At 47.4% G+C, this 24307-nt stretch overlaps 1 protein-coding gene across 2 annotated transcripts in view; it reads right to left on the minus strand.

The window, feature by feature from the left end:
• Positions 1–24307, minus strand: part of YEATS2 (YEATS domain containing 2) — a 1667962-nt gene that overhangs the window by 257655 nt on the left and 1386000 nt on the right. For both annotated transcript variants that reach the window (XM_069213699.1, XM_069213698.1), the window contains one exon: positions 18633–18712. In XM_069213699.1, coding sequence (XP_069069800.1) covers positions 18633–18712 — 80 coding nt within the window. The remainder of the gene's footprint in view (positions 1–18632; positions 18713–24307) is intronic.

Consider the following 24307-nt stretch of genomic DNA (forward strand, 5'->3'; position numbering starts at 1 on the left):
ATTTGTGTTTTGGTGTGGAGAGAAACAAATTGATCCCTCACGTGCCCACTTATCGGATAATTTGTCTTTTACGTTTTCCCTGGCACAGAGGGGTTGTGCAGTGGCTACAGTCAAGGGATATTTATAGGCCCTGTCAGCCTTTCTATGTCTTCCGGACCAGCCTTCTTTATTTAAATCCCCTATAGTACTACGATTTTTAAAAGGTCTCATTAATAAATTTCCTTCCACTCCTTTCATTATGCCTCAGTGGGATCTAAACCTAGTCTTGACTTTTCTTATGGGTTCACCGTTTGAGCCTATGCATTCTTGCCCTTTAAGGTTATTGGTTCTGAAGACTGTTTTCCTTGTTGCAATTACTTCCGCAAGAAGAGTGAGTGAGCTGCAGCCTCTATCTGTTAAACCCCCTTACACAACTTTTTATGGGGATAAGGTGGTGTTGAGGACCAAGGCTGCTTTCCTGCCGAAGGTTGTTTCACCCTTTCATATGGCCCAAACAATTACTCTTTCCTCGTTTTATCCTCCACCTCATCCTTCGAAAGAAGAAGAAAGACTACATCGCTTAGACCCGAGGAGAGCGCTGAGCTTCTATGTGAACAGAACAAAGGACTTCAGGTTGGAGGATCAACTCTTCTTTGGGTACGTGGGAAAGAGAAGAGGAAGGGCAGTCCACAAGAGAACACTCTCCATGTGGGTCATTCTTTGCATTAAACTGTGTTATTCTCTTTCAGAGCTAAGTCGGCCTCTTCAGCCTTGGCTAGGGGTGTTCCTGTGGTCGACATCTGCAAGGCCGCAACTTGGTCATCCCTCCACACTTTTGCGAAGCATTACTGCTTGGATTCGGAGGTTAGGAGGGATGGCCATTTTGCACGGTCAGTGCTGCAGGATTTCTTGGTTTGACCATTCAGGCACCCTCCACCGAGTGCGGTACTGCTTTGGGGCTCTATTCATTAGGTGAGGAATCCACAGGTAGTTGTATCCATCAGAAGAACGAGTTACTTACCTTGGGTAATTACTTTTCTGGTGGATACATTAGCTACCTGTGGATTCCTCACGGTCCCACCCGCCTCCCGGTTGCCTGTCTGGTCTAACCAAGTTATTCTTGGGTGTGCTCTTCTTGGTATTTGAGGGCTTGTACATATTCTGTATGGAAAATGTCACTTACCCAGTGTACATCTGTTCGTGGCATTAGTCGCTGCAGATTCACATGCTGTGCACATCCCGCCATCTGGTGTTGGGCTCGGAGTGTTACAAGTTGTTTTTCTTCGAAGAAGTCTTTTTTTAGAGTCACGAGACCGAGGGACTCCTCCCATTTCGACTCCATTGCGCATGGGCGTCGACTCCATCTTAGATTGTTTTCCCCGCAGAGGGTGAGGTAGGAGTTGTGTATGCTAGTAATAGTGCCCATGCAATGGAGTGAATACGTATGTACATAATGAAGTTTAAAGTAATATATTTACAAATTTACAAATGTTCAAGATCAACTTCTAAACTGCAACAGGCTCCCGAGGAGGCGGGTGGGCCCATGTGAATCTGCAGCGACTAATGCCACGAACAGATGTACACTGGGTAAGTGACATTTTCCGTTCGATGGCATGTGTAGCTGCAGATACACATGTTGTGCATAGACTAGTAAGCAGTTATCTCCCCAAAAGCGGTGGTTCAGCCTGTAGGAGTTGAAGTTGTTTGAAATAATGTTTGTAGTACAGCTTGACCTACTGTGGCTTGTTGTGCCGTTAACACATCTACACAGTAGTGTTTGGTAAATGTATGAGGCGTAGACCATGTTGCTGCCTTACATATATCGTTCATTGGAATATTTCCTAGAAAGGCCATGGTAGCACCTTTTTTTCTGGTTGAGTGTGCCTTTGGTGTAATAGGCAGCTCTCTCTTTGCTTTAAGATAGCAGGTTTGAATACACTTAACTATCCATCTAGCAATGCCTTGTTTAGAAATTGGATTCCCTGTATGAGGTTTTTGGAATGCAATAAACAGTTGTTTTGTTTTTCGAATTAGTTTTGTTCTGTCAATGTAGTACATTAGTGCTCTTTTGATGTCTAATGTATGCAGTGCTCTTTCAGCTACAGAATCTGGCTGTGGTAAGAACACTGGTAATTCTACCGTTTGATTCAAGTGGAACGGTGAGATCACTTTTGGTAAAAATTTTGGATTTGTCCGTAGAACTACTTTATGCTTGTGTATTTGAATAAATAGTTCTTGTATGGTAAATGCTTGAATTTCACTCACTCTTCTTAGAGATGTGATGGCAACCAAAAATGCAACTTTCCATGTTAAATATTGCATTTCACAAGAGTGCATGGGCTCAAAAGGTGGACCCATGAGTCGTGTTAAGACAATGTTGAGGTTCCATGAAGGAACTGGTGGTGTTCGTGGTGGTATAATTCTCTTTAGGCCTTCCATAAATGCTTTTATGACTGGTATCCTAAATAATGAAGTTGAGTGCGTAATTTGCAGGTAGGCTGAAATTGCGGTAAGATGTATCTTTATTGAAGAGAAAGCTAGCTTTGACTTTTGCAATTGTAGTAAGTATCCTACTATATCTTTGGCAGATGCGTGTAAGGGTTGAATTTGATTATTATGGCAGTAATAAACAAATCTTTTCCACTTATTTGCATAGCAGTGTCTAGTGGTAGGTTTCCTAGCTTGTCTTATGACCTCCATACATTCTTGTGTGAGGTCTAAGTGTCAGAATTCTAGGATTTCAGGAGCCAAATTGCTAGATTCAGCGATGCTGGATTTGGATGTCTGATCTGTTGTTTGTGTTGTGTTAACAGATCTGGTCTGTTTGGTAGTTTGACATGAGGTACTACTGAGAGGTCTAGTAGTGTTGTGTACCAAGGTTGTCTTGCCCATGTCGGTGCTATTAGTATGAGTTTGAGTTTGTTGTGACTCAATTTGTTTACTAGATATGGAAGGAGTGGGAGAGGGGGAAAAGCGTAAGCAAATATCCCTGACCGGCTCATCCATAACACATTGCCCTGAGACTCATCTTGTGGGTACCGGGATGCGAAGTTTTGGCATTTTGAGTTTTCTTTTGTTGCAAATAGATCTATTTGTGGTGTTCCCCACATTTGGAAGTAAGTGTTTAGTATTTGGGGGTGAATCTCCCATTTGTGGATCTGTTGGTGATCCCGAGAGAGATTGTCTGCTAACTGGTTCTGAATTCCAGGAATAAATTGTGCTATTAAGCGAATGTGGTTGTGAATCGCCCAATGCCATATTTTCTGTGTTAGGAGACACAACTGTGTCGAGTGTGTGCCTCCCTGTTTGTTTAGGTAATACATTGTTGTCATGTTGTCTGTTTTGACAAGAATGTGTTTGTGTCTTATTATGGGTTGAAATGCTTTGAGCGCTAGAAATACCGCTAACAGTTCTAAGTGATTTATGTGAAACTGTTTTTGCTGTATGTCCCATTGTCCTTGGATGCTGTGTTGATTGAAGTGTGCTCCCCACCCTATCATGGAAGCATCTGTTGTTATTACGTATTGTGGCACTGGGTCTTGGAAAGGCCGCCCTTGGTTTAAATTTATACTGTTCCACCATTGAAGCGAGATGTATGTTTGGCGGTCTATCAACACCAGATCTAGAAGCTGACCCTGTGCTTGTGACCATTGTGATGCTAGGCACTGTTGTAAGGGCCGCATGTGCAACCTTGCGTTTGGGACAATGGCTATGCATGAAGACATCATGCCTAGTAGTTTCATCACCAGTTTGACTTGTATCTTTTGATTTGGATACATGGTCTGTATCACATTGTGAAATGTGTGAACTCTTTGTGGACTTGGAGTGGCAATCCCTTTTGCTGTGTTGATTGTTGCTCCTAAGTATTGCTGTGTTTGACACGGCAGAAGGTGTGACTTTGTGTAATTGATTGAGAAACCTAGTTTGTGGAGGATTTCTATGACATATTTTGTGTGTTGTGAACACCGTCTTAGCGTGTTGGTTTTGATTAACCAATCGTCTAGGTACGGGAACACAGGTATTTGCTGCCTTCTGATATGTGCAGCTACTACTGCTAGGCATTTTGTAAAAACTCTTGGTGCAGTTGTTATTCCGAATGGCAACACTTTGAATTGGTAATGTATCCCTTGGAATACAAACCTTAGGTACTTTCTGTGTGAAGGATGTATTGGTATATGGAAATATGCATCCTTTAGGTCTAGTGTTGTCATGTAGTCTTGTTGTTTGAGCAGTGGGATTACGTCTTGTAATGTAACCATGTGAAAGTGATCTGATTTGGTGTAGGTATTTAATGTTCTGAGATCTAGTATAGGTCTCAGACTCTTGTCTTTTTTGGGTATGAGAAAGTACAGAGAGTAAACTCCTGTGTTTATTTGTTGTTTTGGTACTAACTCTATTGCTTCTTTTTGTAGCAATGCCTGAACTTCTAGTCCTAGAAGATCTATATGTTGTTTTGACATATTGTGTGTTTTCGGTGGGATGTTTGGAGGGAATTTGAGAAATTCTATGCAATAACCATGCCGGATAATTGCTAAGACCCAAGTGTCTGTTGTTATTTCCTCCCAATGTTTGTAAAACTTGGTTAGTCTCCCCCCCCCCGCAGGTGTTATGTGTTGGGGATTTGTGACCTTGAAGTCACTGCTTGTTTGGAGGAGTTTTGGGACTTTGGAACTTTCCTCTATTCCTTTGAAATTGTCCCCCTCTATATTGTCCCCGAAAACCTCCCCGCTGATACTGGCTCTGGTAAGTGGGCATTGTTTGTGAGGTTGTGGCTTCTGTGGTTTGCCCTCGAAACCCCCCTCGAAATTGTGTCTTTTGAAATGTGCCTCTGCTCTGTGGGGAGTAGAGTGCGCCCATGGCTTTGGCCGTGTCAGTGTCTTTCTTAAGTTTTTCGATCGCAGTGTCCGCCTCCGGCCCAAACAACTGCTGTCCGTTGAATGGCATATTCAGCACAGCTTGCTGTATCTCTGGTTTGAATCCTGATGTACGCAGCCATGCATGTCTCCTTATTGTTACAGCTGTGTTGACAGTTCTAGCAGCTGTGTCTGCAGCATCCATTGCTGACCGTATCTGATTATTGGAGATACCCTGTCCTTCTTCTACTACTTGCTGCGCTCTTTTTTGGAACTCCTTGGGTAAATGTTCAATAAGGTGTTGCATCTCATCCCAATGGGCCCTATCATATATGGCTAGCAAAGCTTGCGAATTTGCAATACGCCACTGGTTTGCTGCCTGTGCCGCCACCCTTTTGCCTGCAGCATCAAATTTTCGACTTTCTTTATCTGGAGGTGGTGCATCTCCTGAAGTATGAGAGTTGGCTCTTTTGCGCGCTACTCCCACTACAACAGAGTCTGGTGTTAGCTGTTGTGTAATGTACACTGGGTCTGTTGGTGGCGGTTTATATTTTTTATCTACTCTTGGCTCTCCCTTTAACAGGCTCCTCAAACACTTGTTTGGAGTGTTTTAGCATTCCGGGTAGCATAGGAAGACTCTGATATTGGCTGTGTGTGGACGACAGAGTATTAAAAAGAAAGTCGTCTTCAATGGGCTCTGAATGAAGGCTGACATTATGAAATGCAGCTGCTCTTGACACCACCTGTGCGTAGCCTGTACTATCCTCTGGTGGCGATGGTTTAGCTGGATAGCATTCTGGACTATTATCTGACACTGGTGCGTCATAAAGGTTCCATGCGTCAGGGTCATCTTGACTCATTCCTGTATGAGTTGGGGATTGCATCATTGGTGGAGTGGCTACCGGTGATGGTTGCGGAGAGTGATGTGGGGATGGTGGCGGTGTTACTTGTTTAGCCACCTTTGCGTGTGGCTGTTTGTCTTTGTTTTGGAAGGCAAGCTTGCGTTTCATTTTCACTGGAGGAAGAGTGCTGATCTTCCCTGTATCTTTTTGAATAAAGAGCCGTCTTTGTGTGTGATCTGGCTCTATTGCCTGTAATTCCTGTCCAAATCTATGTGTCTTCATTTGTGTGGACAGTCCTTGTTCCTCAGTGTAGGAACTTGTTTTCGGTTCCGAGTCCGGATATTTTGGAACAGAAACCTTTTCGGCTGCTTTTTTCGGCTCCGACGAAACCTTTTTTACTTTCGGCGTCGTGCTCTCTCGGTGCCGACCCGTTTCGGTGCTGCTGTCTCAGTGCCGAATCTTCTCTGAGCCACTATCTCGGGCCCGAGATTGCTGTGTGCCGGTATCTCGACCAGAGTCGGATGACTTCGACACCAGCTCGCCCTTTTTCGGTGCCGATGAACGGTCACCTACTTTTCGGGTTAAGCCATGGCCTGTTGGCGGTGGCGTCCCCTGGGCTTTAGCGCTTTTCTCGTGAGTTCTTGGTTTCGACGTCTTACTCACGGTTTTCGGCGTTTCCTCGGGATCGATCTCCTCAGAGTCCGACTCCTGGGTGGAGAATGTTTCTTCCTCCTCCTCGAAACGCTCTTGTCCTGTCGGCGCCGACGCCATTTGCAGTCTTCTTGCTCTTCGGTCCCTGAGTGTCTTCCTGGACCGAAACGCTCGACAGGCCTCACAAGCATCCTCCTTGTGTTCTGGTGACAAACACAAGTTACAGACCAGATGTTGATCTGTATATGGATACTTGTTATGGCATTTTGGACAGAAGCGGAATGGGGTCCGTTCCATCAGCGTTGAAGAGAGACGTGGCCGGGCCGACCAGGCCCCGACGGGGATGGAAGAAAACCCCGAAGGGCCACCGGAGCTCTTCTTAATTCGGTGTCGATCTGTTGTAACTAACCCGATACCGAACGCAAACAATACCGACGATTTTTCCGAGATTCTAACTAACTTTCTGACCGAAACACAGAGCGAAAAGGAACACGTCCGAACCCGATGGCGGAAAAAAAAACAATCTAAGATGGAGTCGACGCCCATGCGCAATGGAGTCGAAATAGGAGGAGTCCCTCGGTCTCGTGACTTGAAAAAAAGACTTCTTCGAAGAAAAACAACTTGTAACACTCCGAGCCCAACACCAGATAGCGGGATGTGCACAGCATGTGTATCTGCAGATACACATGCCATCGAACATATATTTATTTATGTATTTATTTATCTATTTAAAAAAATAAATAAAATGATTTGAGTTTTTAGAATGATGTTTTTATCTTGAATGTTATTAAATATTGTTATTTGATTGATTGTCTCAATGGCCTATTAGTCTCAGGCACGTAAAAAAATGTTGGTACTGACGTCGGCGAGGACCTCTTATTGCCTGTATGACGTCAGACAGCGTCGCGTGGGCAATTGTGACGTCCCCGTCGACGTGCAGAAGCTAGGAAGAAGATTTCCGTCGGATGCTGGCGCAAGGGGAGTATTCATTAGGTGAGAAATCCACAGGTAGCTAATGTATCCACCAGAAAAGTCGTTACCGAAGGTAAGTAACTCGTTCTTTTAGTCATTCAGCAAGGAGGATAATCGACAAAGAGGCTGATACGACTAGTGAGCCAGGCGAGAAAAAAGCCAGCCAACATCAAACACCCTCCAGTGTGCCTCGAAAGATGCACCGAATCCAACGGCCAAACTGTTTGGCAGCCCGTAACAGACAATCCTAAACATAAGCTGGTGGAACAAAGAGGGAAAGTGAGGAGCCCACCTGTCCTGAGTAAGCAGCTACATCAATCACCCCAGTACAGCCCAACAGTGTGCCCCAACAATTTCCAGATCTTTATAGCAGGGATCACCAACTGGCGGCCCCAACACCCGTCATGCCCTCAGAGGTGCTGAAATTACTCCTCATTCCACATTTCAAGTCAGAAGGAAATTTTGACATCCTTCGCAGAGGAAACATTTTAAAATTGTTAGGGGAAATAAGAGACTTATCACAGATTACTTTAGCAGACCTTCTTTCCGTCGAATTCAAACCCCATCCACAAAGGACCCATCATGAGGCCACACTCACTTCATGGTCTTCGGCAGCTTTAGTACACCAACTAGTTACTTTTTCTGACATCTTTCATTCCTGGGACATCGAACTACGACAAGTGGATCACCCTCGATACCCAGGACTACTGCGGGTGTCAATGCTCCGCAATAAATCATTATTAAGAGGGTTAACAGGAGCTGGCACACTTGTGTCAGCCACTGACAATCTAATGGAAGTGAAGCACGTGGGCGAACCAGGCCTAGGTCAATTTCTTTGGGCATCGAAAGAACTTCCCCCCACCGCCACAGCTCACAAAAACATCCCTGACCATGGTCAAAAGCCTAGGTGCCAGGGCGCTATCAGCTTACACATTAACATCTGTTCATGGAATGTCTACGGCATTGAATCAATATATCAAGATCTAGAAGCTCAGGCCTTTCTCCAGGAGTACATCATCATCCTACTTCAGGAAACCTGGATTTTAGATTCGGCCGCGGTGTCTGGGTACACTGCTTTTCATATCCCAGTTAGGAGTTCAAGTAAATATGCCCACGCAAAGGGAGGCATGGCAACCATGATCTCCTCAGCTCTTATAGGCCATAAAGTTGCAATTGACACACAGTAACATTGGATCCTTGCAACCAAAGTTACACTTAGCAGCCCGCAAAACAGTCAATTAGACATAATTCTTATAAACATGCATATTCATCCAAAAAAGGCTCAGGAGGTGGGGGGTGGAGGTGGAATAATTGGGCAAAGTAATTAAGCTCCTACGAAGGCAATACATCAAGTCCACATTCATCGTCATTGGTGACTTCAATATCAATCTGGTCTCCTCAAAAAGAGGAACTGCGAAGATCCGACTGGCAAGCACCCACAGGAAATACCTGGATCAGTTAGGTCTAACATTATTAAATGGCAATAGCGAAAAGGACTCCCCACCCAGCAACAGTAACTTTCGTAAGCAGAAAAACAAGCTCAACCATTGACTACACCCCGATAAACAACTCTGCTACACCCCTGGTGCGTTCCTTTCAAATAAAATGCAGAGCTGAATGCGATCCACTTTCCACAATCATTGGAACTGGCTTATAAAACCAAGAAATTACAGACCTCGATCTATTTTCAGCCCCAGCAATATTCAACCTCAAGAGACTGAAATAGCGCCAAACAGGGATAGCCGTTGTGATGGACGAGGTGTATCAAAAGGCTGAGTCTCTAGAGGAGAGAACAAACATAGCAGACAAGCACCAAAAGGACCCGTTTCCAAAGAAAACTGGAATGACGATTGGGTTGAGCTCAGTAGTGGGCTTCTTTTAAAATTTCCAACTGCTCACAAAGCTCCTTTTCAGCACCTGGCCTTTGATTCCAAAAGGGTTCGAGATAGTCAATCCTGGTTTAAAAAAGCTTTGCGCATACAGAAAACATATATTGCGCAGCAGACCAGGAAATTGGCAAATCCCATTAGGCGGGGTGCATAAGGTGATAAAGCCTCCCTGAGGTCCATGAAAAAAGTATCATGCAGACTGCTGGGCCGCAACGAACATTTTTCTTAAAGACTCATGGTCCAAGCTACTTTGGGCGAGCAAAATAAACTGCAAAGCCTTCTGGGGCGTGGTGAATGACCTGGCCCTGGGAAAAAAATGTCTTCTCATTAATCTGGCCATATGGGAGAGTCATATCCATAGCCTGTACGGTCAGTCAGGCGGGAGTGGAATCACAGCCAATCCCCAACTCAAACGGATAGGGGGGGAATCGCCCATAAGCTATAACAACATAGCTGGCCAGCAAGCAGAGGGCTCCCCAGTGACGATCGCGAGAAGTATCTCCCGGATCTAGTCTGGAAATCAGATCAAACAGACGGCCTGATTAGGAAGATGAAACCCGAGGGGGCTTTCTGTCAGAATGGGATCCCAAAAGCAATCTTCAAATTCCACCCAAGAGTACTGGGCACAGTACTTCTTGCCCCTTTTCACTACCACTGCTCTTGCCAGCCGCATTCCAGAGTAGTGGAGAGGCAGCATCATACATACCATCTTCAAAAGTGGAAACCCGGCCCTCCCACAAATTATAGGTTAATCGCGCTCATTGACGTGGAAGCTAGGTTATACAGCTCTTGCCTGTTACATCACATGCAAGCTTGGGCTGACGAGAACATGCTCCTCCCAAGATTTCAGATGGGCTTTAGGGCAGGCCTGGGAACATCAACAAATCTAATCGCCGATTCCCTTAACATGGAAAGGGCCAGCCACAGGAAATTGAGCCTTTAGGCATGGTTTATTGATCTTAAATCGGCCTTTGACCGGGTCCCCTAGGGAAAGGCTTTGGTCCAAGTTGGCTCAATGGGGCATTCCTCCCAACTTGCTAAGGGCCATTATAGACATATACACCGATACCTGGGTTCAGGTTAAAATCGGCGACGGCACAAGACTCACAAAAAGAATTCCCACAAAGTCAGGCCTAAAGCAAGGTTGCGTCCTGGCCTCACTTTTTTCTAAACTTATACCTGGCAGACCTCACCTCTATATTGGCACAAGTAAACGGTCTCCCTCCAGCCCTTGGTCCAGAGAAAATCGGATGCCTACAATACGCCAATGATATTTTACTTTTGAGACACACCCCTCTAGGCCTGCAACACTCAAAGCCCTCTAGGCCTGCAACACTCAAAGCCTTCATGGACAAGCAAGGTCTCGAAATAAGCCTGGCCAAAACAAAATTGATGAGACTTCTCTCGACAAATTACAAATCTTTCAATTGGTTCCTAGGAGACAAAAAAGTTTAGGTGGTACAATCTTACAAATATTTGGAGGTCCATCTTGAACCACATATGAAATGGGAACGCACTTTGCTGTCAATCCAGGTAAAGGCCCACTCACTAAATTACAGTTTCAAGCTGCTCAAGAGGAAGCTTAATTGTCCAAATTGGTCGCACCTTCTAAAAATTATGTCTGCCCAGTTGCTCCCAGCAATTTCTTATGGGACCAAAGTGCTGCAGGGCAGGGAGATCTCATCATTAAATAGTAGGCAAGTCAGAACCTACAAGGCCGTATTTAACATACCCTCCTCAGGTAAGGCTGGAGATGGGCATAACAAATCAACTTTTTCGGCATCAGGGAGCGTTTTTCAAAGCATCATGGAGGTTACGGCTGGCTGAGAATACCTCCATACTCCATTCCTGCTGGCAAGAAGTCCAGGCTCAACAAAACTGTAATAGAAAAGGCTCCTGGGGAAGCTATTTAAACCAAGTTATTAACAGCCCGGGCATGGAAAACGTTTGGAAAAGCGGTGCAGGGAAATCCAAATTTAAGAGACTAGTTAAATTCTCAGTCCGCTTGCTTTCCCTCATCACTGACAAAGCTTCCTTAACTAAAAGATGGCTCGCCTGGGTAGTACTAAGGTCCTATTAGCTCATATCTCATCAAAGCTATCTAACTGAGATTTTTTCCATCCGAATAAAACAACAATTCTTGTTCCTTCGTATGGGATTTTTTTTAAACCAAAGACACCCGCCCATCCTGGAAAGAGCAGTACCCCGACCAGAACTGCAGCCTTTGTGGTCACCATCAGGAATCACTGCTACACGCCTTTTGCATTTGCCCAGCTCTAGGCCCTGAGAGAAGGAAGCCGCTAAAAAACCTGCCTTTTTAACACACCACATCCACTCCTGCAGACCAGCGGTTATCACCTGGCTTAAGTGACTCAACCCCATTTTGCTGCACGGGGGTAACGTTTTAAAAACTATTTCAAAAGAAACTGACCAAGGTCGATCTGGGACACTAGGTTTTAAGTATTTAACGCTCCTTTCCTAAATTAGTTTTAAGACAGCCATCGTGAAATCAAGTTAAAAAACATAAATGATGCCAGTGTGGGATTTATTCAGAAATACATAGAGGGCATCTTAGAGATGCCCCCTGCATACCAGCCCAACTACTAGTGATAGGCTGACCAGTTTCTGCCAGCCTGCCACATCCAGACGGGTTTCTTGCCACATGGGGTGAGAACCTTTGTGCTCTCTGAGGCCGGAAACAAAGCCTGCACTGGGTCGAGGTGCTTAACACCTCCCCCTGCAGGAACTGTAACACCTACCAGTGAGCCTCAAAGGCTCAGGCTTTGTGTTACAATGCCCCAAGGCACTCCAGCTAGTGGAGATGCCCCCCCCCTGGACACAACCCCCACTTTTGGCAGCAAGTCCAGAGAAGAAATGAGAAAAACAAGGAGGAGTCACCTACCAGTCAGGACAGCCCCTAAGATGCCCTGAGCTGAGGGGACCACTACCTTTAGAAATCCTCCATCTTGGTTTTGGAGGATTCCCCCAATAGGAATAGGGATGTGCCCCCTCCCCTCAGGGAGGAGGCACAACAAGTGTGTGGCCACCCTCAAAGAAATAAGCCATTGGCTACTGCCCCTCTGACCTAAACACCCCCCTAAATTCAGTATTTAGGGGTGACTCTGAACACAGGAAATCAGATTCTTGCAACCTGAAGAAAGAAGCAGGACTGCTGACCTGAAAGCCCCGCAGATATGACGGAGATACCAACTGACTTGGCCCCAGCCCTACAGGCCTGCCTCCAGACTCAACAAACCTGCACAGTGATGCATCCAACAGGGACTGGCGACCGCTGAGGACTCAGAGAACTACCCTGAACTTGAAGGACCAAGCAACTCCAGAGAACAGCGGCACTGTTCAAAAACAGCAACAACTTTGCAACCTTTTAGCAACTTCCAAAGAACTCTCTTTTTCCGCCGGAAGCGTGAGACTTCTCACTCTGCAACCGACGCCCACGGCTCGAGCTCCCGAGAACTAACACCGGAGAAAGGACTCCCAGGTGACTACGACAACTTGAGTAACCTGAGCCAACCCCCAAAGCAAAGCCTGCAGAGAGGATCCAGAGGCCCCCCTGACCGCGACTGCCTGGTAATAAGAAACCCGACGCCTGGACCAAGCACTGCACCCGCAGCCCCCAGGACCGAGAGAAACCACCTTCCAGTGCAGGAGTGACCAGCAGGCAGCCCTCTTCCTACCCCAGTCGGTGGCTGTCCCGAGAAGCCCCCCAGTGCCCTGCCTGCATCGCCGAAGTGACCCCCGGGTGCCTCCATTGCTTTCAATAGCAAACCCGACTCCTACTTAGCACACTGCACCCGACCGCCCCTTTGCCGCTGAGGGTGTGTTTTGTGTGCCTGTGTGTGTCCCCCGTGCTCTACAAAACTCCCCTTGTCTGCTCCCCGAGGACACAGATGCTTACCTGCTAGCACACTGGAACCGGAGCACCCCTGTGCTCCATAGGTGCCTATGTGTTTTGGGCCCTCCTTTGACCTCTGCCCAGGAGACAGACTGTGTAAGTGCTTTACTTACCTGAGAAACGTAACCAAACTTACCTCCCCCAGGCACTGTTGATTTTTGCAGTGTCCACTTTTAAAATAGCTTATTGCCATTTTAACTAAAACTGTGTGTACTACTGCTTTGAATCAAAGTCCTATACTTACCTGTGTGAAGTACCTAGCATTTTAAGTACTTACTTCAAATCTTGAATCTTGTGGTTCCAAAATAAATTAAGAAAATATATTTTTCTATATAAAAGCTATTGGCCTGGAGTTAAGTCTTTGAGTGTGTGTTCCTCATTTATTGCCTGTTTGTGTACAACAAACGCTTAACACTACCCTCTGATAAGCCTACTGCTCGACCACACCGCCACAAAATAGAGCATTAGACTTATCTAATTTTGCCACTATCAAACTCTAAGGGGAACCCTTGGACTCTGTGCACACTATCTCTCACTTTGAGATAGTATATACAGAGCCAACCTCCTACAGCGCCTCTGTTATTTGGGCCCTACTTTGACCTCTGCACTTAACCGGCCCTGTGTTGATGGTGCTGGGTGCTTGGGGTTGACTTGAATCCTCAACGGTGGGCTGCCTATGCCTTGGAGACTGAACATGTAAGTGCTTTACTTACCTGAAAAACTAACCAATACTTACCTCCCCCAGGAACTGTTGATTTTTGCAGTGTCCATTTTTAAAAGAGCTGTAGGAAGTTGGCTCTGTATATACTATTTCAAAGTAAGAAATAGTGTGCACAGAGTCCAAGGGTTCCCCTTAGAGGTAAGATAGTGGCAAAAAGAGATAATTTTAATGCTCTATTTTGTGGTAGTGTGGTTGAGCATTAGGCTTATCAGAGGGTAGTGTTAAGCATTTGTTGTACACACACAGGCAATAAATGAGGAACACACACTCAAAAGACTTACTCCAGGCCAATAGGTTTTTATATAGAAAAATATATTTTCGTAGTTTATTTTAAGAACCACAGGTTCAAGATTTACAGGTAATACTTCAAATGAAAGGTATTTCACTTAGGAACTCTTGGAACTTTGAATAATCAGAATATCATGTACAGTCTTGGTAAAAATGTCAATAAGCTATTTTAAAAGTGGACACTGTGCAAAAAACAAAAGTTCCTGGGGGAGGTAAGTAAAGGTTAGTTTTGCAGGTAAGTAAAACACTTACAAGTCTTAAAGTTGGGTCCAAGGTAGCCCACCGTTGGGGGTTCAAGGCAACCCCAAAGTTACCACACCAGCAGCTCAGGGCCGGTCAGGTGAAGAGGTCAAACAGGTGCCCAAAACACATAGGCTTCAATGGAGAACAGGGGTGCCCCGGTTCCAGTCTGCCAGCGGGTAAGTACCCGCGTCCTCGGGGGCAGACCAGGGGGGTTTTGTAGGGCACCGGGGGGAACACAAGCAGGCACAGAAAGTACACCCTCAGCGGCACAGGGGCGGCCGGGTGCAGAGTGCAAACAGGCGTCGGGTTTTAGATAGGAAGTAAAGGAGGGACCTGGGGGTCACTTCAACGATGCAGGCAGGCACAGGGGGGGCTTCTTGGGGCAGCCACCACCTGGGCTAGGCATAGGGTCGCCAGGGGGTAGCTCCTGCACTGGAGTTAGGTTCCTTCAGGTCCTGGGGGCTGCGGGTGCAGTGTTGGTTCCAGGCGTCGGGTCCCTTGTTACAGGCAGTCGCGGTCAGGGGGAGCCTCTGGATTTCCTCTGCAGGCATCGCTGTGGGGGCTCAGGGGGGACAACTCTGGCTACTCACAGGCTCGCAGTCACAGGAGAGTCCTCCCTGTAGTGTTGGTTTTCCGCAGGTCCAGCCGGGGGCGTCGGGTGCTGACTGGAAAGTCTCACGCTTCCGGCGGGAAACGTGAAGTCTTCAAAGGCGTTTCTTTGTTGCAAGAAAGTTGCAGGTTGTTGAACAGGGCAGCTGTTCACGGGAGTTTCTTGGTCCTTGGTTGCAGGGCAGTCCTCCGAGGCTTCAGAGGTCGCTGGTCCCTGTTGGATGCATCGCTGTTGCAGTTTTCTTCGAAGTAGGGAGACAGGCCGGTAGGGCTGGGGCCAAAGCAGTTGTCGTCTCAGTCTTCACTGCAGGGCTTCAGGTCAGCAGTCCTTCTTGTTAAGGTTGCAGGAATCAAGTTTCCTAGGTTCTGGGGAGCCCCTAAATACTGAATTTAGGGGGGTGTTTAGGTCTGGGAGGGCAGTAGCCAATGGCTACTGTCCTGGAGGTGACTACACCCTCTTTGTGCCTCCTCCCTGTGGGGAGGGGGCACATCCCTAATTCTATTGGGGGAATCCTCCATCCACAAGATGGAGGATTTCTAAAAGTAAGGGTCATCTCAGCTCAGGACACCTTAGGGGCTGTCCTGACTGGTGGGTGACGACTCCTTGTTTTTCTAATTATCTCCTCCAGCCTTGCTGCCAAAAGTGGGGGCAGTGGCCGGAGGGGCGGGCATCTCCACTAGCTGGGATGCCCTGTGGCGCTGTAACAAAAGTGGTGAGTCTTTGAGGCTCACCGCCAGGTGTTACAGTTCCTGCAGGGGGAGGTGAGAAGCACCTCTAACCCAGTACAGGCTTTGTTCCTGGCCACAGAGTGACAAAGGCACTCTTCCCATGTGGCCAGCAACATGTCTGGTGTGTGGTAGGCTGGCAGAAACTAGTCAGTCTACACTGGAAGTCGGGTATGTTTTCAGGGGGCACCTCTAAGATGCCCTCTGGGTGTATTTTACAATAAATTGGAGACGCATGTATAGTTTAGGGAAAGAACACTGGTGCTGGGGCCTGGTTAGCAGGGTCCCAGCACACTTTCAAGTCATAACTTAGCATCAGCGAAGGCAAAAAGTCAGGGGGTAACCATGCCAGTCAGGACAGCCCCTAAGAAAGTAGCAGGAATAACAACCACAACCTACTTCTGGCACAGGGACCTTTTCTATAGCTCCCTTGGCCAAGAGAGCTGCGACTTCCTGGTGGAGAAGCGCCAAATGATCCTCTGGAAGGTGATTGAAGGATGATGGCATGGGTGGTGGAGCGGATGCGAAAGGGAGAGAGTAGCCCTTTCGAACGATCTGCTAAACCCACCTGTCCGTGGTGATATGTTCCCAGCGGGGCAGATGCTGGCGAATCCTGCCACCAACTGGATGGGAGTGAGGGGACAGACTAGGAGGGTTTGGAGGCTGCAGCGGGGGTAGAGGTGGACTGGATAGACCTCTGGTTCCCTGTCCCACAGTCACGTGGAATTCCGTGTCATCGACCACGCATAGGCTGATCAGCGTGCAAGGCACAGTGGCTGTGTGGAGGACGCAACAGGGAGCCACTTCCGTGGCCACGAAAGGGGTGAAAAGCGGACTGTGGTGGGCAAGTGGCCGAGGAAAGACCGAGGGACTGAGCCGTAGCCCCTGAATCCTTGAATCTCTCCAAGGCCGAGTCCGCTTTGTCTCCAAAGAGACGGGAGCCGTCAAAGTGCATGTCCATGAGTGACTGTTGTATATACCCCAAAAAAACAGAAGCAAGTAACCAGGCGTGGCGTCGTAAGGCCACCATCGTAGCAACCGATCTGCCCAGAGAGTCGGTCTTGTCCAGCCCACAACGGATGATGAACTTTTCCGCATCGATCCTATCGTTCACAGCTTGGGAGACGATAGCATGGGCATCATCCGGTATCTGCGGAAGGACTTGCGCAATCGTATCCCACAAAGAGTGGGAATAGCGGCCCAAAAGGCATGCGGTGTTCACAGACCGCAGCACGAGCCTGGAGGAAAAAAACAACTTCTTGCCAAACTGTTCCAGCCTTTTGGATTCCCTATCCGGGGGTGCGGAAGGGAATGCGCCTGAAGAAGAGGAAGCCTGGATAACAAGACTGTCAGGCGTGGGGTGTTGGGACAGGAATTTCGGGTCGTTCGGAGCGGGCCGATGGCGGCGTGCGATAGTCCTATTCACAGGTGCACCGGTGTTGGGTTTGGACCATGTACCCAAAAGGACATTGGTGAGGGCTTCATTAAAAGGCAAAAGGGGTTCTGAAGTAGAAGCCCCATGCTGAAGCACCTCCGTCAGGAGATTAAGCCTGACCTCAACAGTGGGGAAGCTCGAGACCAAGGATCTCAGCTGCCCTACTGACCACCATACCATAAGTTGCTCCTCCGCCGTAGCCACGGTAGGAGGAGACAGCATGCCAGCGTCAGGAGATGTATCCAGACCACTGGCTTCGCCCAATTCCTGAGCCCAGTCCATAGCAGGGTCATCCTGGTATTCATAAGGGTCCAGGGACCCCTCCCAATTCCTCCCCATATTCGTACCCATAAGAAAAAAGGGTCCGAATCCGACAAGGGACGAATAAGCCCCATCGAATCCAAACGCGGTGGCAGCTGACGCTGCTTCGACTCAGAGTCGTCGGGGATCAGAATCGGGTTGAGGTCGTTATTGGGCACCACCGCACACGGATCCGGAGGTGACCTCGGTGGGCGGAGCCTAAGCCGCCAGCGTGGAACCCGTAGGCCCCTCAGCCGCACCCCTTGGGCCCGAAGGCGCCGTATCGGGGTCGGACCGCCCAAGTATGAGGCGCATGGCCTCATAAAACTCTTTAAGCTGGGCGGGGGTCACTCCGGGAAACTCGGGGAAGCGCGGAGTCGACCCAGACGTAGGCTCTGAGGGCGGAGGCCTAGTGTGTGGATGCTCTTCCCGCGTCACGTAGGCCGAGCAAAGGGGCGAAGTCGGAGAGCGATGGGACTTCTTTGACGACGACTTCTTCTTACCTTGACCCGAGGATTTAGAAGAAGACGAGTGGTAATGACTCTGTGACCGATCTTGAGACCTTCCTTTCGAACGACACTGGGACCTACGCGGAGTCGAGCCGCCATTAGCTTTAGGGACCGCTCCCTCAAAGCCTTCAGGTACATGGCCCGGCACGCAGAGCACGACTTCGAATCGTGGTCGCACTCGAGACACCACAGACAAACCCGATGAGGATCCGTCACAACATCGTCCGATGACAGTCCAACATGGCTTGAACCCAGTCTTCGGGGACATCCTTGATGCACCAAAGTCGCACAGAAAAAACTTGACAAAACAGTCTAATTCTCCCCAAAAATAGCCAGGGTACCTCTTCTCCGGATCAGCACGTGGCACAGAAAGAAAAGAACTGACGTCACTGCGCGAGGGTGGTGTCTATATACTACTCCCGACATCATCACGGCGCCACCTACCGACGTGCAAGGGTATTGCTCAAAGAAAAATCTCCGGATCCAGTCTGACGCCTGGGGGAAAATTCTAAGGTAAGGAATCTGCAACAAGAAGTCTCTACCAGATATGATGCTTTCGTACAATTTGTTAATGTAGAATTTGATAGTCCAAATAAACAGTTACAGTAGATCAACTGAATGTGAAAATCTGCAATACAGACCTTGTCTTACACAAAATAAACCATACACATTTATAAAGATAAATGACCAGAAAATAATTACCTCAGCAGCCCTTCTTTTTCCAATATTCCAGCTATAATACTGCTCCACAGACTTTGCACAGAACGGTTCAGCTTCTTCACCTGGAAAAGTACAGAACGGCGTGACACATCTGATTTAAACAGTTCCCCACTTTGACTTAATTCCAGTGTACTTGATCAGGATTTAGTGGACCCGTATCAGATAATATATACTTGATAATGCTGCTGCCTATGGCATTGAGGTGTGGGGCTCTTGTAAATATCACAAATTGATGTGAATGAAAATTGTTTCGCCAGAGCACCACTTGTGTCCAGGCAGTACCCCCTGGTTCCTATCTGTTTGGATCTTGGATTTAATCATATCTAAGATAAGTTAGCCCTAAGACCGCTACTCGTTTGGGTAAGGATTTAGTCTACTCCGGAGCTCACTACTTACAGCGACTCACTTCTTGATCTTTTAAAAATACCTAATGTAGCCTCTATTCCATGGTTCAGGCAAGTGTCAAATGGGTTGTGTATTCTGGGTCTCTGGAGTTATTGCGGTCCTACGTTAGGAACAATTATCTCCTTGGAACAACTCATGGGTGGCTGACTGTAAGGAAATGCCTCCTTGGCATGGTTACCCCCCTGACTTTTTGCCTTTTGCTGATGCCAGTTATGATTTAAAGTGTGCTGGGACCCTGCTAACCAGGTCCCAGCACCAGTGCTCTTTCCCTAAACTGTACCTTTGCTTCCACAATTGGCACAGCCCTGGCACTCAGATAAGTCCCTTGTAAATGGTACCCTTGGTACCAAGGGCCCTGATGCCAGGGAAGGTCTCTAAGGGCTGCAGGATGTGTTATGCCACCCTGGAGACCCCTCACTCAGCACATGCACACTGCCTTACAGCTTGTGTTTGCTGGCGGGGAGAAAACGACTAAATCGACATTGCACTCCCCTCAGGGTACCATGGCAACCTCACAATGCCTGTGGCATAGGTAAGTCACCCCTCTAGCAGGCCTCACAGCCCTAAGGCAGGGTGCACTATACCACAGGTGAGGGCATAAGTGCATGAGCACTATGCCCCTACAGTCTCTAAGCAAAACCTTAGACATTGTAAGTGCAGAGTAGCCATAAAGAGTATATGGCCTGGGAGTTTGTCAAACCCTACCTCCACAGTTCCATAATGGCTACATTGAAATCTGGGAAGTTTGGTATCAATCTTCTCAGCACAATAAATACACACTGATGCCAGTGTGGAATTTATTGTAAAATGCACCCAGAGGGCATCTTAGAGATGCCCCATGAATACCAGTCCAACTCCTAGTGCTAGGCTGACCAGTTTCTGCCAGCCTGCCACAACCAGACGAGTTGCTGGCCACATGGGGAGAGCGCCCTTGTGACTCTGTGACCAGGAACAAAGCCTGTACTGGGTGGAGGTGCTTCTCACCTTCCGCTGCAGTAACTCTAACACCTGGCAATGAGCCTCAAAGGCTCATGCCTTTTGTTACAGAACCCCAGGGCATCCCAGCTAGTGAAGATGCCCACCCCTCCGGCCACTGCCACGACATTTGGCGGCAATGCTGGAGGAGATAATGAGAACAACAAGGAGGAGTCACCCACTAGTCAGGACAGCCCCTAAGGTGTCCTGAGCTGAGGTGACCCCTGCCTTTAGAAATCCTCCATCTTGAGATTGGAGGATTCCCCCAATAGGATTAGGGATGTGCCCCCCTCCCCTCAGGGAGGAGGCACAAAGAGGGTGTAGCCACCCCCCAGGACATTAGCCATTGGCTACTGCCCTCCTGACCTAAACACACCCCTAAATTTAGTATTTAGGGGCACCCCAGAAAACAAGAAATCCGATTTCTGCAACTTGAAACAAGAAGGACTGCTGACCTGAAAGCCCTGCAGAGACGACAACTGCTTTGGCCCCAGCCCTACCGGCCTGTCTCCTGACTCGAGGAAAACTGCAACAGCGACGCATTCGACAGGGACCAGCGACCTCTGAAGCCTCAGAGGACTGCCCTGTACCAAAGGACCAAGAAACTCCCATGAACAGCGGCTCTGTTCAAAAACAGCAACAACCTTGCAACTTTCTTGCAACTTTTAAAGACCTCACTCTTCCCGCAGGAAGCGTGACACTTCACACACTGCACCCGATGGCCCTGCTCGAGCTCCAGAGAACCAACACTACAGGGAGGACTCCCAGGCGACTGCGACCTCGTGAGTAACCCGAGACGACCCCCCTGGACCCTCACAGCGACGCAGGCAGAGAGAATCCAGAGGCTCCCCCTGACCGCGACTGTCTGTAACAAGGAACCCGACGCCTGGAGCAAGCACTGCACGAGCAGCCCCCAGGACCAGAAGGAACCGAACTTCAGTGCAGGAGTGACCACCAGGTGACCCTCTGCCTAGCCCAGTCGGTGGCTGGCCCCCCTGTGCCCTGCCTGCACCGCTAGAGTGACCCCCAGCTCCCTCTATTGATTTCTATTACAAACCCGGCGCCTGCTTTGCACACTGCACCCAGCTGCCCCTGTGCCGCAGAGGGTGTGTTTTGTGTGCCTACTTGTCGCCCCCCCAGTGCTATACAAAACCCCCCTGGTCCGCCCTCTGAAGACGCATGTGCTTACCTATAGGCAGACTGGAACTTAAGCACCCCTGTTCTTCATAGGTGCCTATGTGTTTTGGGCCCCTCTTTGACCTCTGCACCTGACCGGCCCTGTGCTGCTGGTGTGGTAACTTTGGGGTTGCCTTGAACCCCAAACGGTGGGCTGCCTATGGAACTTGAACTTGTAAGTGCTTTACTTACCTGATAAACTTACCATTACTTACCTCCCCCAGGAACTGTTGATTTTTGCACTGTGTCCACTTTTAAAATAGCTTATTGCCATTTTAACTAAAACTGTGTATGTTACTGCTCTAATTCAAAGTTCCTAACTTACCTGTGTGGAGTACCTTGCATTTTATGTATTTACTTCAAATCTTGAACTTGTGGTTCTAAAATAAATTAAGAACATATTTTTCTATAAAAAACTATTGGCCCAGAGTTAAGTCTTTGAGTGTGTGTTCCTCATTTATTGCCTGTGTGTGTTCAACAAATTCCTAACACTACCCTCTGATAAGCCTACTGCTCGACCACACTACCACACAAAATAGAGCATTAGAATTATCTAATTATTCCACTATCTTACCTCTAAGGGGAACCCTTGGACTCTGTGCACACTATTTCTTACTTTGAAATAGTATATACAGAGCCAACTTCCTACACTGGCCAATCAATTTCTCGATTTCAAATTATACCCCCAGTATGAACCTCATTCCTGATTCCTTAGGCAAGAGCTTGTATGCCTGTTTTCGTTACGGGTGCTTGCCGCTAATGTCTTTTACCCGTAGTTGGAGGGCATCACCTGTATCCAATCTATGCCTGGCTTGCAGCGGTGCCCGAGTCGGTTGAACATTTTCTGTTTTTATTTCTACAGCTTATGCTTCAGCACGACGCAAGTGGATTCGCCCAACTTGCCAGAATCTGGGCACCAGATAATATGTTATTGCCCTTAGGATTTTAAAGAGCGATACTTCTACTGTCTTGGTTCATGCATTTAACAAGTTCCTTGTGGCTGCACGGCACCCACGTACTTGTCTTTTAAAAAACTAGTAATATATATCTCTTTTATGTATGTATGTGGCTGAAGGTTTTGATGGTTTTATGACCGAATAAAGCTTGTTTTGATATTGATACTTTATAATATGCTAATTTTCCTGAATGAAATGGTTACTAAACAATAAATGATGTAAGACCAACTTCTAGGCACAAAAAAATTATAATACCATGAATATAGTCTCCACGGCCAATAAGAGTGCTATTAAGAAGCCTTCTGGGCACAAACAGCTCTAAAGATAATTAGAACAATTGGTATTGGTTTATATTTTTCTATTGGAGTTTTGAGATAGTGATGGGTGGTAATGGGAGAGCCTCAGATTTGTGGAGTACTAAAATAGTGGAAAATCCACTGGTAGATTTGTCATAGAGGAATTCAAATGATGGATTCGCTTCTGGACTAACTGTTCACTTTCTCACAGTTTGAGGACAATCCTGGTTCTAGACCTAGGAAATGCAACTTTAAAGGGCAGCAATGCATCCAAAAGCACCTCTTTTACTGTGTGAACCTACTAGAAATGCCAATATCTGTCTTTGGATTGTATGTATGCATGTATGTATGAATGCATGTGCTGGTACTTGAACCTTGGTGCAAAGCTAGATAAATGAAACGCTAAACACAGGTGAGAGTTCGGGGACCAATGCATTTGGTGGGTAGGCAGCAGGTAAGTTCTAGTGTATTAGGGTAATGCTCCAACAGATGTATCTTCAGTGTCTTTCCCAACAGCAGGAGAGTTGGAGTAAATCTGATATCAATGGGAATTTTTTATCAGATCCTGTTGTGTACATCAAGCCGGTGTCCTTTCATGTATTTGTTTTGCGCCTTTTGGACTCAGGTCTTAAAATGTCTTCATTTCTGCCGTGACACTGGCCTGCAGAGGTTTCTGACCAGGTATTTAAGTGTTTCATTTCTTATGGCAATGCATGTGATGCAGCTGGTCTTTAACCTGATGCTGATCAGGACAGGGAGAAAGTGTTGTCTTGAGTAGATATGCTGTTGTCTATGGCTCTGGAACGTGGCTGAAGAGTTTTATCTCAAAGTGAGAGAGTATCATGGCTTGCACTGTTGTTCTAAAATTATTTTCTGGGAGACAGGGTTACCTTTTCTTCAGGAGAGTGAGCTGGTACAAAGCATCCTGGTTCACCTGGTGACACGTTTGTTAAATGAGTTGATTTTCAAGGGGGAGATCAAGGGATTTTGCTATGTTGGTCAGGTGGATCGTAACACCACCAAGGTTCATGTCAAACAGCTGGGCTGGAACCTGTGGCTGTTTGAAGCTATTGGCAGACAACAGGAATTTTCTGGTCATCAGGTTGAACAGGGGTAGGTACATCAGAATTAGTTTAAAGCAGGATTTCCGCTGCGGAACGTTTCCAGTTGAGCAATGATTAATGTAGAGTTGGGTAACAACAAGCTAATACCCCTTTCATAGTAGTTATCATTCACTATTGCAAACATCCACAAGCTTCAAGAATTCACCAGAACAGCCAGGAAGCAAATGTTTGATATGAAATGATCTAAGATGGAACTTTCCACTTGTAAGTACCAAATTAAGGTGGTCATTTCAACATTGGCGGTATAAGGCGCTTACTGCCGTGCAGAAGACCGCCAATACACCGCCGCGGCAGACCGCCACAGCTATTATGACACATCACGGAATCCACCGAAATTCAGACACCCGCACAATACCGCCACACCAAAGGTCAGCGATAAACTGGCGGAAACACATCCTCCAACTCCACGCCAACAGAAACACGCCCATGCCATTACGACCCACAAATCCATGCAGCGGTCTTTCAACCGCGGTATTCCATTGGCGGTACACACTGCCGCGCTCAAAATACACACACATCTCCAAAACACCGCCACATTGGACAACTACAAATACACACACCTGATACACATACACACACCACTCCCACACACCCAATACTATATAAAACACACACCCACATCACCCACAAACCCCTACGACCACAATTCACGAACGAAGGCCAGAGAGATAGCACAGAACAGACAACCCCATCACACAGAGGCACTCAACACCATCACCCACGCA

The sequence above is a fragment of the Pleurodeles waltl genome, chromosome 11 (genome assembly GCF_031143425.1).
Source record: "Pleurodeles waltl isolate 20211129_DDA chromosome 11, aPleWal1.hap1.20221129, whole genome shotgun sequence".
NCBI lineage: Eukaryota > Metazoa > Chordata > Amphibia > Caudata > Salamandridae > Pleurodeles > Pleurodeles waltl.